General features: G+C 38.0%; 1 protein-coding gene across 10 annotated transcripts in view; it reads right to left on the reverse strand.

The window, feature by feature from the left end:
• The window catches only part of FGGY (FGGY carbohydrate kinase domain containing), a 325,564-nt gene that overhangs the window by 85,191 nt on the left and 225,041 nt on the right, over positions 1–15,332 (reverse strand). For all 10 annotated transcript variants that reach the window (XR_013931025.1, XM_080406372.1, XM_080406370.1 and 7 more), the window contains one exon: positions 4,995–5,110. Coding sequence is in view for 9 of the 10 variants with exons in the window: in XM_080406372.1 (XP_080262498.1) it covers positions 4,995–5,110 (116 nt within the window). In the remaining variant the exon portion in view is untranslated. The remainder of the gene's footprint in view (positions 1–4,994; positions 5,111–15,332) is intronic.

A 15,332-nucleotide genomic window follows, 5' to 3' on the forward strand; every position in this document is an offset into this window, starting at 1 on the left:
CTGAAAATACAGTGCAAAAATTTTAAAACAAAATAAATAAAAAACCAAACAAACAGAAGAAATCCTACCAGATGTGGATTGAGGCAGTCTATAGGAAATGGGAAGCATTCTGCTTGAAGGTGGCTAAGAAGGACAAGTGGGTACAAGACTCAGAATAGCTTTTAAGTAAAGAGATGTGTAAGGACCAGAGGGTGTTCTTCCTTACAATACCATCATCTGCAAAGTCAAAATCAAACATGAAAGAATTCTACCAGTCTTATGGTAAAGCAGGGCTACAGTTTCAGAGATACAAAAGAGACAGAAGTGCTGCTTGAAGACAGGCATAAAACTCTGATCTCCATATTATCCAGTTATATGAAAGTTTATGGAAAAAAACCCCAAGTAATTGTAAGCAAGTTTATCATTTTGTGAACAGGATTGTTAACGACAGCTGTCTACAAAACCCTATCTGCTGATATCACAATCTGTCCATGCAAGAGTTATTTTCATTAGCATATTAACCTCAAGCACTCAAAGTTCAAGGCAATTGCTGAGCTTCCATAAAACTTGTGAGATTTAAACAATCCAAATGCAATCCAAATAATTTTCTCAGTTCTGCCTCAGACGTTCATAAAAATCCCATATGTACTAGTTGTGTATTTATTCACTTTTGAAGACGTGGCTGTAAATTCCTAGTCAGGAAAAGCTGGGAAATGGGTTTATGAAATCCTTATCATGTTGAAAACCTCTATTTCCAAGTATGCAGCTTGCTTTAAAAACCCCACAACTTTGTTAAAATTAGTGTGCGGCTCCATTACAGATGGAAGAAGGTGACAAACTGTCCTTTACAAAAGACAGTATTTTAGTCTTCAACACACAACCTACAGGATCAGTGAAACCTATTCTGCAGTATCTGCTATGCTCTCTCAGACAAAGGTGCCATCTTCAACCAAAAAAAGACCTGGTATAAAATATTACCATTCAGTAAAAAATCATTATTTGGTCCCTTAAGTAGCCCCTGAAGTAGAGGGCTGTGGTGAAAATTTAGCAGGCATTTTCCTCCAAATGGAATATACGCTTCAGTACCCTAAGAGGTCTATAGTCCATGAAATTTTAACGGAATTGTTAATGTCTTTCTAGGTTTTATAATACCACAAAGAGATACTCATCATGTGCTTTCACCGCAGCAGATAAATGCTAATGCCTGGAGTACACAACACTTTCAGAGTGGTTTTGAACACAAGCCATCTTGTACTCTCTTGGTGGGCAAATTAATGGGATCAATAAATTCTGTAGTATCTCCAGATAAGACTCTTTACCTTCACAAACATGATCAATAAATTCACGAGGTATAGAAGGGACCAGAAACAACTCATTATGTGGATTCCCTGAAAAGTTAGTCTGCTCTGAGAAATCTAAAATGTCAAACGCCTGGGAACTTTGATATGTGAACCCACACCTTAACGTGGGAAAAGTTTGTGGAAGATCCTAAAGGTCAGGTGTGAGGGCCTCCTTATCAACAAGGTCATATGTTAAGTTAAACTGAAACTAAGAGAAGGGTACTACCTGGAACCACAAACATCACTCTGATTACAGTAAATAGATTTTTAAAGGGCAAGACATTTTAAAAGTGATGTTTAAAAGCATATTTATCAGAATAATGAAATATGTACATTAAATAAGTTGTTCTCAGGGAATTTCCATAAATATTTCCAGTGTCATGAAAGTTAAAGGTACTCCAGAAAAAACATCTAGCCATACCTATCCATGTCTAATTCCCTCTGACTGGAAATAATAACGATTTCACTAGAGATTTAAAAAAAAACACCACCACCACATACCTTTTTGCCTACTTTACACTGGTAAACTATGTATTTACTTTTGTTACAATAAGAAAATGTTGCTAATTGTATCTTGCCACATTTTGCTTTGTTTAGAAAGAAATGATGATTCAGAGCCTGTTAATCTCTTAGGAGTGAGATGTGAGAAAAACACCACTGTCTGTCTTTACAGGGGGAACATGCAGGCATTAAAATACATCCTTGTATCTGAGCTAAACAAACCTTGAGCAGACATCCACAGACTTGGACAAGCTTGAGAACAGAAAAGGAAATTCCTTTAGAATTACTTCAGACTTGTTAGAGTTTCGGTTTTGTTTTCATTTTAGGAGGAGGTTTTGACCATGCACAACCTCCCTTCAACCTACTTCTACCTAGGTTATCTGGCAATTTCAAGTTCCTTAATCTGCAAGCCAGCTAAGTCTACTGCTTCAAATTCTTTCGTGTCAGCTGTAGCATACCGTGACGTGCTTTCTGGAAGCACACACTTTGACTGTTTGTCCATTCGAGTTACTTGAACAAATTGCCTTCCTTTTGTATAATGTGCTTAAGTTAACAGCAGCTGAGGCTGTTCAATTATGGGACAGCACCCTGAAGCAATATTATAAATATAGCTTGAGTTGAGTTTATTCATGGTGTTATCCCGTGTTCGTTGTGCTCAGCGTGGCATTTGTGGGCTCGTGGGAGGAGGTCTATGCAGTGATGGTGTCTCACCACCAATGCTGACACCTCAGGAGCTGGTAGGAACGAGTCTTCCACTGCACAAGACCATTCCAGCTGGAGTTTGACCAGTGCTGCTGTAGTGACTCAATGGCACTTTCCCAGTAGGTGAATGTACACTATCCTGATTAATTTGAATTAAGAAAAGCAGAGCTTATTCGGCATGCTCTTCCCAAGTCAAACAACACCAATCACTCATTAAAACAAACAGATCCCCCAAACTCTCATTGGAACAATGCTATCACTCTCATTTTCCCATGTACAGGGACACTGATAAGATTAGGAGTGGCAGAGAGCAAAGCACTTCCACAGCACACAACACAGACCTCAGCAACGTTGAGTAGCTTCTGGGCAGGGAGTGAGTTGTTTTGTTTTGGTGGTTTTTGTCTCCTTCTGAAGCTAAACCCTTCCAAGAAATTCCAACAGGTGCGGTTTAGAAGATAAACCCAAAGGAATGAAGGAGTAGTTGCTATCTGGTTTCCACATTCATACAGAGAGCTCCATACTCCCTCTTCATAGATACATGAATGAGGTCACTGTCCTGCTTTTTTTCTGATTTTATCACACGGCTAAATATAATGAATTTAACACTTCCTTTTTAAAAAAGGAAAAGGTTAGGCAAATGGGCATGGAAAAAAGCATATAGTCTATCTAAGGCTAGGTTTCAGCATTGTTATGCAAAACAAAAACTGTCGGATACTTAAGATACGCCTAAGGTAATCAGCCCAAGAATCTGAAAATCAAAGGATTTCTCAAGGTGAGTAAAAGTATGTGCTCTTCAGAAGCTTCAATTCTAGCCTACAGTTTGGTGCATTTTTGGAGGTCAGATTCTGCTTCTCCAATTCCAGCTGAGAGATACCCACGTATTCTATGGTTCATTTCTTGAAAATCAACACAACTGCCCAGGGAGCTAGACACTTTCCCCATTAACTCAGGAAAACATCTTTGTCTCGCAAGAAACACCTATCAACAGAAGTTAATTTACTGATTTATTTTGTAAACATTGTGCTTTAAAAAAAATATAGACCTGATATTGGACATTAATGATTTTAGCCTTGCTAAATGTTGTGCCATATATAGATTAGTTTTATGAGGCTTCCATCACAACAAAAGACCCTTTTTATTAGTGGCTACTTTATCATTTACAACATGTATGTTTAGTTACTCAAATGGCAAATTGCTTTGTGCTGTCCTTGAAGTGCATTGCATAAATATTGTATTAAAGCCTTAGCTTACACTTCATAAATAATTTATTTTAAAAATACTCTTCCATGAGACCACCAGCTGCCGAGATATTCAGTTTTCTGGTAAAAACACGTATTTATTGCAAGTCTTATTTTAACTTGTTGAAGATTTGCTAAAAGCCACATGTGATAGATGATGTAAGAATTGTATTCAAACTAAAACCTCAGGAAGCTAAAAAGCCTGATAGTCCTAGCAGGTTTCATAACTTTGCATAAACTGTTTCACTTGTAGGGGAAAAAGCTGAAATCTATTCAAGGAAGTTTCAAGTACAATTTCTGATAACCTGAAAATGACTTATAGTATATTTTGTGATGATCATAAAAGTTAATAGATTTCATTTCACTACAGTCCTCCCTACACCATTTCCATTTCATGTTACTGCATTTAAACTGCTGTACAAACTTGTTCAAAGTGCTAGACATTAAAAAAAAAAATATCAAAGGATATTTCAGATAATTAACTTTGATGAATGAGCATATTTTAATTCATGTCTGGTAATATTCTTGTTAATGACATGTCTGCTTAGGACATCCATTAAAAGTCCATTAACTTAACAGGGAAAGTCTAATAAAGTTATCCTGGAAATTTTCTGGTATATTAACATTATGGACTTTTAATGAATATCTGCTGTAGGAATTGCTATTAGCAAGACTGCCATTCTAATTAAACTTAGGGTCTAAGAGAGTGTAAAAAACAGTATGACGATAACAACAAGCAGAAGCAGCACTTTTTTTTAAAATTACTGTAAGGGAGATGGGTACAGATCACATGCGATCAGTAATAGCTATAAATTACTATGTTGTGGCTTTTTTTTTTTTGGTAGCCTGCCATCCAATATACCCATATCAGGTGTCATCTTCACATAATCAGTTGCTGAGGCTCCCATTTACTTGTTAGTTGTTGCAACTGAGCAGTACTGAAAGGCTAGCTATGCCTTTCAGAAGGGTAAAAGACAGAAAATTTAAACACAGTTTTTCATTACAATGCAAAGTAACAAGTGTACTTAGGAAAGCTGTGTCCTATGGGCACCCAGCCTTGTTATCAACCCATCTGAAGCTTCAAGTTCTGCTACATTTCTGCTGACATTCACAATAATAGAGCAAAAGATTTTTTTATACATAGATATCTTTTATGTATGTATATACATATCTTTTTTTATATATATTTAGCTTTTTATGTATATGTATAAAACAAGAAAACTCCCTGACGCACCTATTTTTTCATACTTATCCTTCACCAAATCTTCCAAACCTATCATTTCCCAGAAACTGTCATCCCAACCTCCATCTGGAGTGTACGTCCACTTGCACACTACTGTACAGAGGGACCTAGAAAAGAGACAATACAGCACGGAATCAGGCAAATGAACAGATTTGGTTTTAAACTTGCGACTAGAAACAACTTTGTGCAAAATGATCTCTTCATTCACTGGTCAAAAATTCCAAGCACAAAGCTACCGTTAAAAAAATCGTTCCTGTTCGGAATGATGTCTTGAGATACCTTAAAAGGACCTTATGTTTAAGATTCTTCTATGCTGAAACAATTCTAGTCTGGGCACTTCATTACATAAATCAGTCAAGTAACAGGTCATGCATATGCCTAGAAGGCAGCATAGCATGAACAAAACAGCAAGAAGCTCAGAGAAAGTTTCCTGCTTTTCCAGGCTGTACCTAAACAGCGATGTTTTGCACACAGCATTTCCTTCAAAAAACTTTCTATTACTTATGTTCAAGCTGAGTTACAATTTTCAGGAGATTATGGACGCACTGATAATTAGGTTAAATGGCACTGCTTCAACACGTGCAAGTACAAAATGATTTTATCAGATGAACATGCACAAGCCAATTGCATCCAGCTACCAAAGCTTCTGCATAGCATGTGTTCAAGTACCATCACTAGGTCCGTATTTCAGCAGAAGTCAATGACAATTCAGTGACACGCTGAAACAGCATTAGCCATGAAGCAACTGAGTGTAATACAAAGTTCTTGTTTCAGGTCTCGTTACTGAATAAACTGATGCTAAAATTCCCTGACAGTATGGTTTCACGGGGCAGACTACAGGAGCAGAATACAAACAAAAAAAGAAGAGCACTTGCAGAAATGTCTGTCATAACAAATAGAATGCTTTTCTCCTAAAATGATCAAAATCCTCAACGTCTCATTCCCCCCAAAATACAAATAACATTCCTGAAGATTAACTATTACACAGACTGTTTTCTGTCTGAACACTAAGAGTCATCTCAGAAGATCAGCATTAAATGGTGCTTGAAAAGTCAATAAACTAAAAAGTATTAAAAATGCTAAATACCACTGAAAACTTCAGCTACCTGTTCCCTTGGGAACTACCATACCATCAAGCATAAGACATCTCAGATGCATTTGAGGGAAACACATCATCGTAACTGTTCTCAAAGAGAAATCACTTTCAGAGGTATTTTCTTTGTGAGTCAATTTTAGCCAAGGTTTTAATAACATAGAAACTAGCAAAGAAATCAGCAAAGAACAGAAAAAGAAAAGCTATTTTTATTTACCATGGACAAATCAAAGATAAGGCTTCTGGACACTGAAACTGTACACATAGTAAAGCCAATTAAGAAGAGGAAGAGCCTTTTCACACAGCTGGAAAACTATCTGGAACTTGGATTCACCATATTTTGGCAGTTTAGAACAAGAACCAAGGATGTACAAGTGAAGGCAGGATTCTCACAAGGTGGGACGGCTAAAGGCACTGTTCTCGGTGTACATCCTCTTATGTGACACTGAGTGGAAGACTGGCTGACTATATGGACTCCCCACACTCCCACTTTCTCATCCAGGACAGAAATGTACCTTTTAAATACATCATGTCATTCTGTTCTTTCAGAGTGACCATGTTTTTACCACCAGAGGACTGGTGATGTTCACTCACAATCCCACTGTTTATAGGGGTGCATTGTTTGCTCTTTGCAACCAGAGAATTTATTAACATTACACATTTTGGGGAAAAAAAGAAATAGAGATAACTATTTATAAATACCATGGAGATTATTTGAGGGTTACTTTCCAAACAGTTTTCACACACACACACACACACACTTTTTTTCTCACTTAAACAGTTTAAGAATAGACCAGACAATTACAATTTAGTGTCTGGTTTGAAAACAGAAAAGCATGTGACCTGTAACTACAGCAATGACAATGTTGATATAAGAAATTCCAGTTTCCAAGGATTTAAAAGACAGACACTGAAATGTAATTAGGACCTTTGACAAAAACTGTGTGAATAAATTCTAGGCTGAAGAAAATACTGGGGGAAAATGAACATTTTCCCAAAATCAGCTCAAACCTCTCATTAAAAGGAAAAATAAAGACAGGATACTTGAAATAAAGATCATCTCAACACTTCAGGAAAAAATTCTATGCTCAAGAAATGTGAGCAGCCTTGCTGGACTCCAAGGAGCATGTTTTAAACAGGGGGTAGTTCTTCCACACAGCTCCCTCTGAGGAACACCACATTACATACACAGGCCCACCGAAACAGCGTGAATGGGACACCTTGGCCCTCGCCATCCACTGAATTCCAGCATCTCCGAGCTCTCTTACTGCCTATGGCTGGAGTGAACATACTCTAGTATGAAATGGCAATGGGGATGTGATTTCATCCTACTTGCGTAGATCTACAAATGCAAAGTGCTTACAGAAGAAGGACAAATTGATAATTTCTGGTTGAATTTTTAATACAATATAGAAAACATGAACTGGGAAGGACACCTTTTCCCAAACGAATTAACTGGCAGATCTGTATTGGAAGGTTCTGATATGAAGATCAACTTCAAATCTGAGCTAAAACACTAAGCTGTCAGATTTTTATTTTCATTGCCACAGCAGGAACCTCAAAACACTTGTTGTAAACACAGTACAAGCATTTACACTTCTCTGGAACTTAAGCTCCTTATTCCACCCTTGCCACCACTCAATTGCAACGTAAAAAGTACATGTTTAATTGAACAATGTAGCTTTATCCAAAGCCCTAATATCTTACATAAAATATTATACTGCAGAATGTCTTTCTCAAGAAAAAAGAATTTATTTGACATGCCTGTAATGACAGATTAACTTCACTACATGCTTCAAAAGAACCTGGATGTGTTGAACTCAAATCCCTGCCACTTACCTGATGAGGTGCTCTAATAATTACACACAGCTGCTCAATTTGTATACCTAGAGAGCTGTAGGCACATGTAGAAAGAGCAGTTTGCTCATGGGTTTTCCACTTTTGAACACCAATGGCATAGATATGTATTAGCTTTATGGGCCATCACTCAGAAATTTGCCTCTAGAGTATCACCCTGAGAAAGTGATAGCACAACTCATAACTTGGAAAAACTGTATCCAGAAAGACATTATGGTAAAGAGGAAGCCAAGGAATCAAATCACTATACCTACAAAGAAAGCCTCAACTATTAGAAAAATCTGTATTTCACAGCAACTCCTAAACTTTATGAGATGAAGGGCAGACATTAAACAGAAACAGCACTGATACTCACTGTGGTATATCCCTTTTTTTCCTAACTATTTGGCAGTATTGCCTCAATTATTTGGCCATAAACACCAGACTTGCACTAGCTGAAGCTGGATGAACCAGATGGATGGAAGCAAATGTTCCCCTTACTTCACTACCAGGATCAACCGGGTTCAAAGGTGCTGAGTTAACAGGCAATCATCTAGGCAACAGTCCTCTCCCAGCTGCCTGATCTAACACAGGCCTTGAGAAGACATGGTGCGGAACCCCTCAGCAGCACAGGCCATATTTAGCCAGGCTGAAATACCATGAATTTGAAGACTCTTTTCCTCAAGCATATTCCAAATACAATGAAATGAAAGATTTCCTTTCTCTGTTCGGAACAAAAAGTTTTGCTTAGCATACTCCTACTGAAAAAAGCAACCCTTTTGTATGGAAATTTTTTATTTTATTTAAACCAGATTTTCACAGGAACATGATTATGTTTAGAGTTTCTTACAAATTCTAGTCTACAAAAAACTATAGGATTTTACTTGCATCCAACAGCCTAAAGTAAGAAAAATCCCTGCCACATTCATTATAAAGTAGATTTGGCTGGGCACAGCTTATTACACAATCCTTTCTATTACTGTTTAGCTCTGAAGTTTTGCACATCTCTTGCTGAGGACTGACTGCAGATGTGCTGAAGTCCTGTATGACTAGAATCTCAGCACACTGGAAAAAAACACCAGCAGTATGTCCTCACAAGAAAACCATGAGGTTCAGGGAGTCTGCAGTGGTTGAACACACACTGATAATTCCCAAAATGCTGTCTGGAAGGTACTATTTGCCCCACTAACTTTCAAAAGGATCCAGGGCAAGTAGACTCATGGCCAAAGCAACTCAGATGCTCGAAGTTAGTTGATATGTGGCTCTTCCCACACTGTCTATTCATTCTGAGTATTATCTCTCACTCTGTTGTACTTCTTGGAGACAAGGAAATTGGATACACTTGTTAAAAAATAGGTAATACTGTATGGTCTTAGTTATCTGCATAAAAATGTACCTAAAAGATAAAGGTCGCAAAAACCTTCTCCACATCTACTTAAGAATTGCCAAAGTTTTATGTTTTGGTCTGTTCTTTGCTGACACCATCTCCCACACTCCAAAAGGGATAAAGGAAGCATGGTCGTGACTACCAATTCTGCAGAGATTCTGCCCTGCCTGGGAGAATACTTGCTATCTTTGACAACAAAATATAGTTGGGTGTGGGGGTGTGCTGTGGTGGTATCCCATAACTGCAGTGGTCTGCTGAAAGTAATCACGATTTTGAGTATAGGTTAATTAAAAAGTCCTACTAACAAGAACAGTTAGCAAAAGAAACAGTTTTCCCCTGAAATGTGACCCCAGTAAGGCATTAATACATGAGGTTGGTACAACACCAATATGATACCCTCTTATTCAAGAGGGTTGGTATGATACTAGTTAGGCCTGGAAAAGGAGTCAGCTACTGGCTTTAAAGGCAGAGAACCCTGTCTTGATCAGCTGGAAGTGAATGGAAGCTTTGCACTTGATTCCAAAGCAAAAGGATCTACTTCATTCATTCTTACTGCTCAGAAATGAATTTAAGCTCATGAACATAAATAATTTACTGGCATCACAAAATATGTTCAATGGATCACTTCCACGAAAACTGTCTTTGCAACCTGGCTGTCGTGCTGAGGGTGGCTTGATGGTGGTGAACTACGAGCAACTGCACCTGCTGAGGACCGTACCAAAGCTAAGCCCTACAAAGGCTAGCATAGGGTACAGTGAGTTCCCAAAAGGAATAGCATGCAGGAGGACAAAGTAACTTTCTGTGGTCTGTTGGCCAGATTTATTTAAAGCTACAAAGCCTGAAGAACTAAGAAAACTATGTGACATTCTGAAGGCCAGAAGGAGACCTGAAACAATGGAGTGTGACTGTCACAACATCAAACATGTTTTTTCTTTTGTTCTGCAAACTGTAAATTCAAAACAGATTTTGAATTCAAACTGAAAACCAGGGTTTAGGTCCTGCTGAAGTGAATTTCTCCACATGCTGACATCTGGACCAAGCTGTCAATGTCCTCCCAGATTATGCACCCCACAGTCTTGAGGCTTTTTACAAAAACGAGCAATTCACTGCTCTAACACAGTCACAGATTTGACTGTGTTTTTTGCAAAAATGTTCCAGACAAAAAATTAACACACAGCACAAATCCTCCCAGCATCCAGGCTTTATATTAAATAGAACTGGGCATTGGTACTACAAAAGCCTGAAATACAGCAGACGCTATCACGGAACAATAGGAAACATGTACTTATTCTCAGCTCCATTATGGCTAGTGTCATATACATTAATAAATGACCTTTGAAACAGAACCAGATTATGAGATCCACATACACTGCTGGTATTTCTACCTGCCATCAATCTCTCTGCCTGCTTGGTGTATTTGGCAGCTTTGGGGGAAATGGGAAAAGAAGAGGGCAATTTGTCCTAAGGCAATACTTCTCAGGTAACAGGAGAAAAAACGTGACACCCAGTCAGCTAGTCTTGAAATGTGTAAAAAGTATTGGATACTGCCCATATTAAGTGCTAAAAAGAATCAAAGAGCAGTGGGTTGAGTTCACAGCAGTGCAAGAAGTGCTGCACCTGTTGTCACTCAGTTACTATAGTAGATCTCTCAGGCAGATTAGTTTGAAACCACAGGGCCAAGTGAGTCTGGGTGTGCTCTATTTCACATACACTGTCTGCATTTTACTCATTTCGCCTATTCAACAGCTCTTTAATTGCATGTACACAAACCAAAACATGACAGAGTCTGGTCCATGCACCCAACCGTGCAAATCCCAAGTTCCTAATATTTACAACACACCACTTTTTATTATTATTGCCTTTGAACCAAAGCCTATGAAACTCCTGCCTGCTCAAACGCACTGTCTTAGTACAGCAGTGCAACCTGATTCTTGCCTGAAAAAGTTTTCTTCTAACGAAACATTAAATGTGCCAAACAAAAAAGACAGGTGGGGAAGCCTGTTCGGGACAACTAGCAGACACATTCTAGTTGCACTCAGAGGCCTTGACTTTCAGTCTTCGCATGTCTGAGGCCTTAAACCTAGCCAATAAAGGTAGCAAGCAAATTACTGTAATCAGTGTTAGCAATTCTACTATAGCTTCATCCTTTCTATGCTCTGGTAACACTTATCATAAATAATAAAAAGTAACACAACTGACGTTTAGATTTCTTAAAAGAAGTTATATGTCACAGCCAAAGCGAAGCTTTCTCCCCATTTTGAAATTTTCACTAAAACTGCAGAGAAAAAAAGAAGATAGATAATATAAATAAGTATGTATATATTTATATAAAACTCTAGGATTAATTTCCTCCTTCTGTATGATGCAATGAAATGACAGTATTTATTAACATTAAGGTCAATGGCAATTTTGTCATATTTCACAAACTCCAGTTTGCAATATTCAAGAGTTAATGTTCCAAAAATTATTTGGATGTTAATTTTTCTGTTTTCTAGAAGTCTTCATTATCTCAGTTGAAACATCATCATCATGAGGAAAACTCAATCTCAGAAAATAGCTCTTCAGTTTCAAAAAATAAGATTTTAGTAGAAAAGACTCGTTTTTGCTAGAAGTGTGCAAGTTTGGTAAAAGATACCAGTACACGAACTGGCTAACCCAGAAGACAGTGAACTGCTCAGGACTATAAGCTGGATACATTGAAGCTAATGATGATGTTGGTATTTGACTATATACCTTTCCAAAGCCTTTCAGGGCATTTTTTTTTTTTGTTGAAAAATATTATATTGTAGTGCTATATCTGGCTGAAAGATTTCACAGGTCTTCTTTACAATCTGTGTTCAAAGTACTTGTTTGACAAGATACACTATTCCCTCCATTTTTTTCTGAACACTGCTGACTCTGTGAACTTGTATGATCCTAACAGACTCCATTACAACCAACAAGACTAAATTTTGGTTTTGAAATTGTGAACTTGTATTCAGGAGCTTTGCTGGCCTCACATCTGGAAGGTCAGAAGTCTCCCTGGACTGGTGGCACAGCTTTTATTTAAAAATGTGAAACGGGTCTCCCTTCCTTTACCGTAAATCTCCCTGCCAAAGCACAGTCCATGGCAGAGTAATGTACTCTTCTAGGTGAGAGGAAGGCTCTTAGGGAACAGCAGCTACATCGCAGCCCTCGAAGGACTGGTATCCATCAAATGTCTGACCAACGGAGGTAGGCATTACCCCAGTACTTATCAGTACTTACCCCCTTACTTATCAGCCAAAGAAATGCATAGGGCTGCAAGAGGTAATGGCATTTGCCCGACTTCCACTGAGGTGAAATGAGGAGTTTCTCTTTTGAACTTTAGAGATATTAGATCAGACTTCCTCACTGCTTGAGGAAACGTATGCTACAGATCCAAGCACAAAAATGGTCTCTATGGCTCAAAGGGCAGCTGTCCCGAGGCAGGTGAAACAACCACAGACGGCCACGGCTGGTTTTCTCATGCAGCAAGCAGGAGCTCTGACTCTGGCAAAGGTTGCATCGCATGAAGAAAAGCACTAGCTAAACTTGTTTCACAAATACTGTCTCCGTGCCCACTTGCTGGCCAGTACCATTTCAGTATTATACAAGTTCTCAACAATAGCCAGGAAGAAAATACCAGAAAGCAATTTCTTGTACAAGCATAACATAGTCTCCTTGCAGATTTTTTTCAGGACCTCAGCAAGATGGGACATTTCAAGGCAGACACTACCATGGGCTTTTAGGCCTTTTGTCAGGATACAACATGTAAAAGCAGGACTCGACTCTTCCAAACGCACACCACCATGCCTGCATGTTAGAAGTCCCACTCTCAGCCCTTAGCAACAATCAGTGGGCAGGAAAGAAAATTTTTCAATTAGTAAATCAAGAAGTTAACATAACTTCTGTAAAGGGGAAAAGGGAGTAATTAACTCAAACCTCACTCAAGTATTTGGTGTTCATGCTGTAACACTTAGGAGGTTTTTGGCTGGCTTTTTAAATCACAGAATTTTCTAAGCAAGCATGTTGCTTACTTAAAGGGACAGATTTTATTGTATGAAAAAGACAATTCACATTTGCAATTTTCTACACCCACATCTATAATTAATCTCCTCTGATTACAGCCACTCCCTGACAAGATTCCATGTTATATTTAAACCCTGGGTGCCACTTTGAAAGAAAAAAAAAAACAACAATAGGATCATTTTCAAAGACTGCATAGCAGCACAAGGTTTCAAAGCAGCAAAGTGCTTTAAACTCTGGTGTCAACCCACTGACGACCCCAACCAGAGTTAAGAGTGACCTCTAATTACCACCACAATAAGCACAGAAGTCTCTTGAGAAACAAAGTGTAGATGTTTCCTGTACTCCAGAAAAAGTATGAGACTGATGCTGTATTACACAGATAAACCTCAAACTGTTGGGAAAACCATTTCTGCAAAATTCAGACTCCAAGGATCAACCTACATATGTAAAATGCTGTGTTGGATAAGTTACCTTAAAAATGTAACTTCTATACATCTTGCTAGAGATGTGAAAGCATGCACTTGATATACAAGTATTGAAGGAAAACTGGCATGTTTTACTTTTTCATCAATACATACACACACACATATTTATACAGAGATATTTATTTTGGATTGGGAGAATGTATCTGTTTGTAATTGTTTGCTGTAATCTATTTAAACCTGTCCTTTAAAATATATAAATAAATGCATCAAACACTGCAAATGCCAGAAGAGTCATGCAGAGAAGGTGAATCACACTAACTACACTGAGATTACATTTCTTTTACTAGTTGTAACATAGTCTAATAAAAAAAAAAATTACGTTCCTCTTTAGGAACACACTATGAAAAGATTTAGAAGATTTAAGACTCTTAAATGCAGTTTTCCTAGAAGAAGTTATGTCATCAGACCTGAAGGGAACCACCCATCTCAAGTGCAACATATCGAGTCAGATTAATCCCTTGTGTACATCCAGTAATTTCAGCGGATTCACACCAGGGATGCATTTAGCTAAACATGTTGAGTTGGACCAGAAAGTATAAAATAAGAATATTTTATCCACCCACATACACCTCACCATGTCATGAGGCAAGGGGAAACAAACAGTCAGCAGACTGCCTGCTTTTTTATTAATTTCATTCTGTATTATATTACAGACACCCAACCAAGATTCAAGCCCATTGTCCTCAGCATTGTTGAAAAACACATAATGAGACACAGTCCTAGACACAAAAATGTATTGTCTAGACAAATCAGACATAGTATGTGGGATTGGAAATACTAATCTATTCCCTCAAAAGATGGCAAAGAGAGGCAAAAGAAATTGAGTGACTTGGCCAAGGGTCGAAGAGTAAACCTCATTCAGACCCCTGAATTGAATCCTGAAGTCCAGAGACTCAGTCTGGAGACCCATTCAGATACCATGATGCTGAACATATGAAAAATCTACCTATGCACAGCTACAATCTAAATCTTTAAATATGAGACTAACAAAAAGTGTGCACATATATAAAATTGAATCATTGTAAGTTTTAAAAGCTTAATAAGCAGAGGAGAGATTATAAAAACAATCCAAAAATGGCAAGACAAATTAAAAGCAAAACTGGAAATAAAGCCCACGTATCTAGCTGCTCCAGCCCAGCAGCCTGCCCTCTGGACATAACTCCTGTCATTATGCAACATCAGCAGTGCTTCAGTTCAATTTATTCAGAAAAATACAATCTTACAAGCTCAGTATTTCTAGCAAACTGCTGTGTTATAGGAAGTCAAATATCTATTTCAATTAAGAGCTTGTACTTAAAAAAAAAACACTTTCTCCTATTACCTTCTTCAGGCTGTTAAAACTATTGCACAATTAAAATGGAAAGTATCAGTATAGAGAGCCGGTATATAGCCTTCCTCTGGAAGTCTAAGCTTGAAGAACTTCACCGTCACTCAAGGCTTCATCAAACACTCAATGAAGTTAGTCAAAAGATTAAGCAAAGACTACAAGTAACTGAGAA

This window comes from Falco punctatus (assembly GCF_963210335.1).
Source record: "Falco punctatus genome assembly, chromosome: 11".
NCBI classification, from domain to species: domain Eukaryota; kingdom Metazoa; phylum Chordata; class Aves; order Falconiformes; family Falconidae; genus Falco; species Falco punctatus.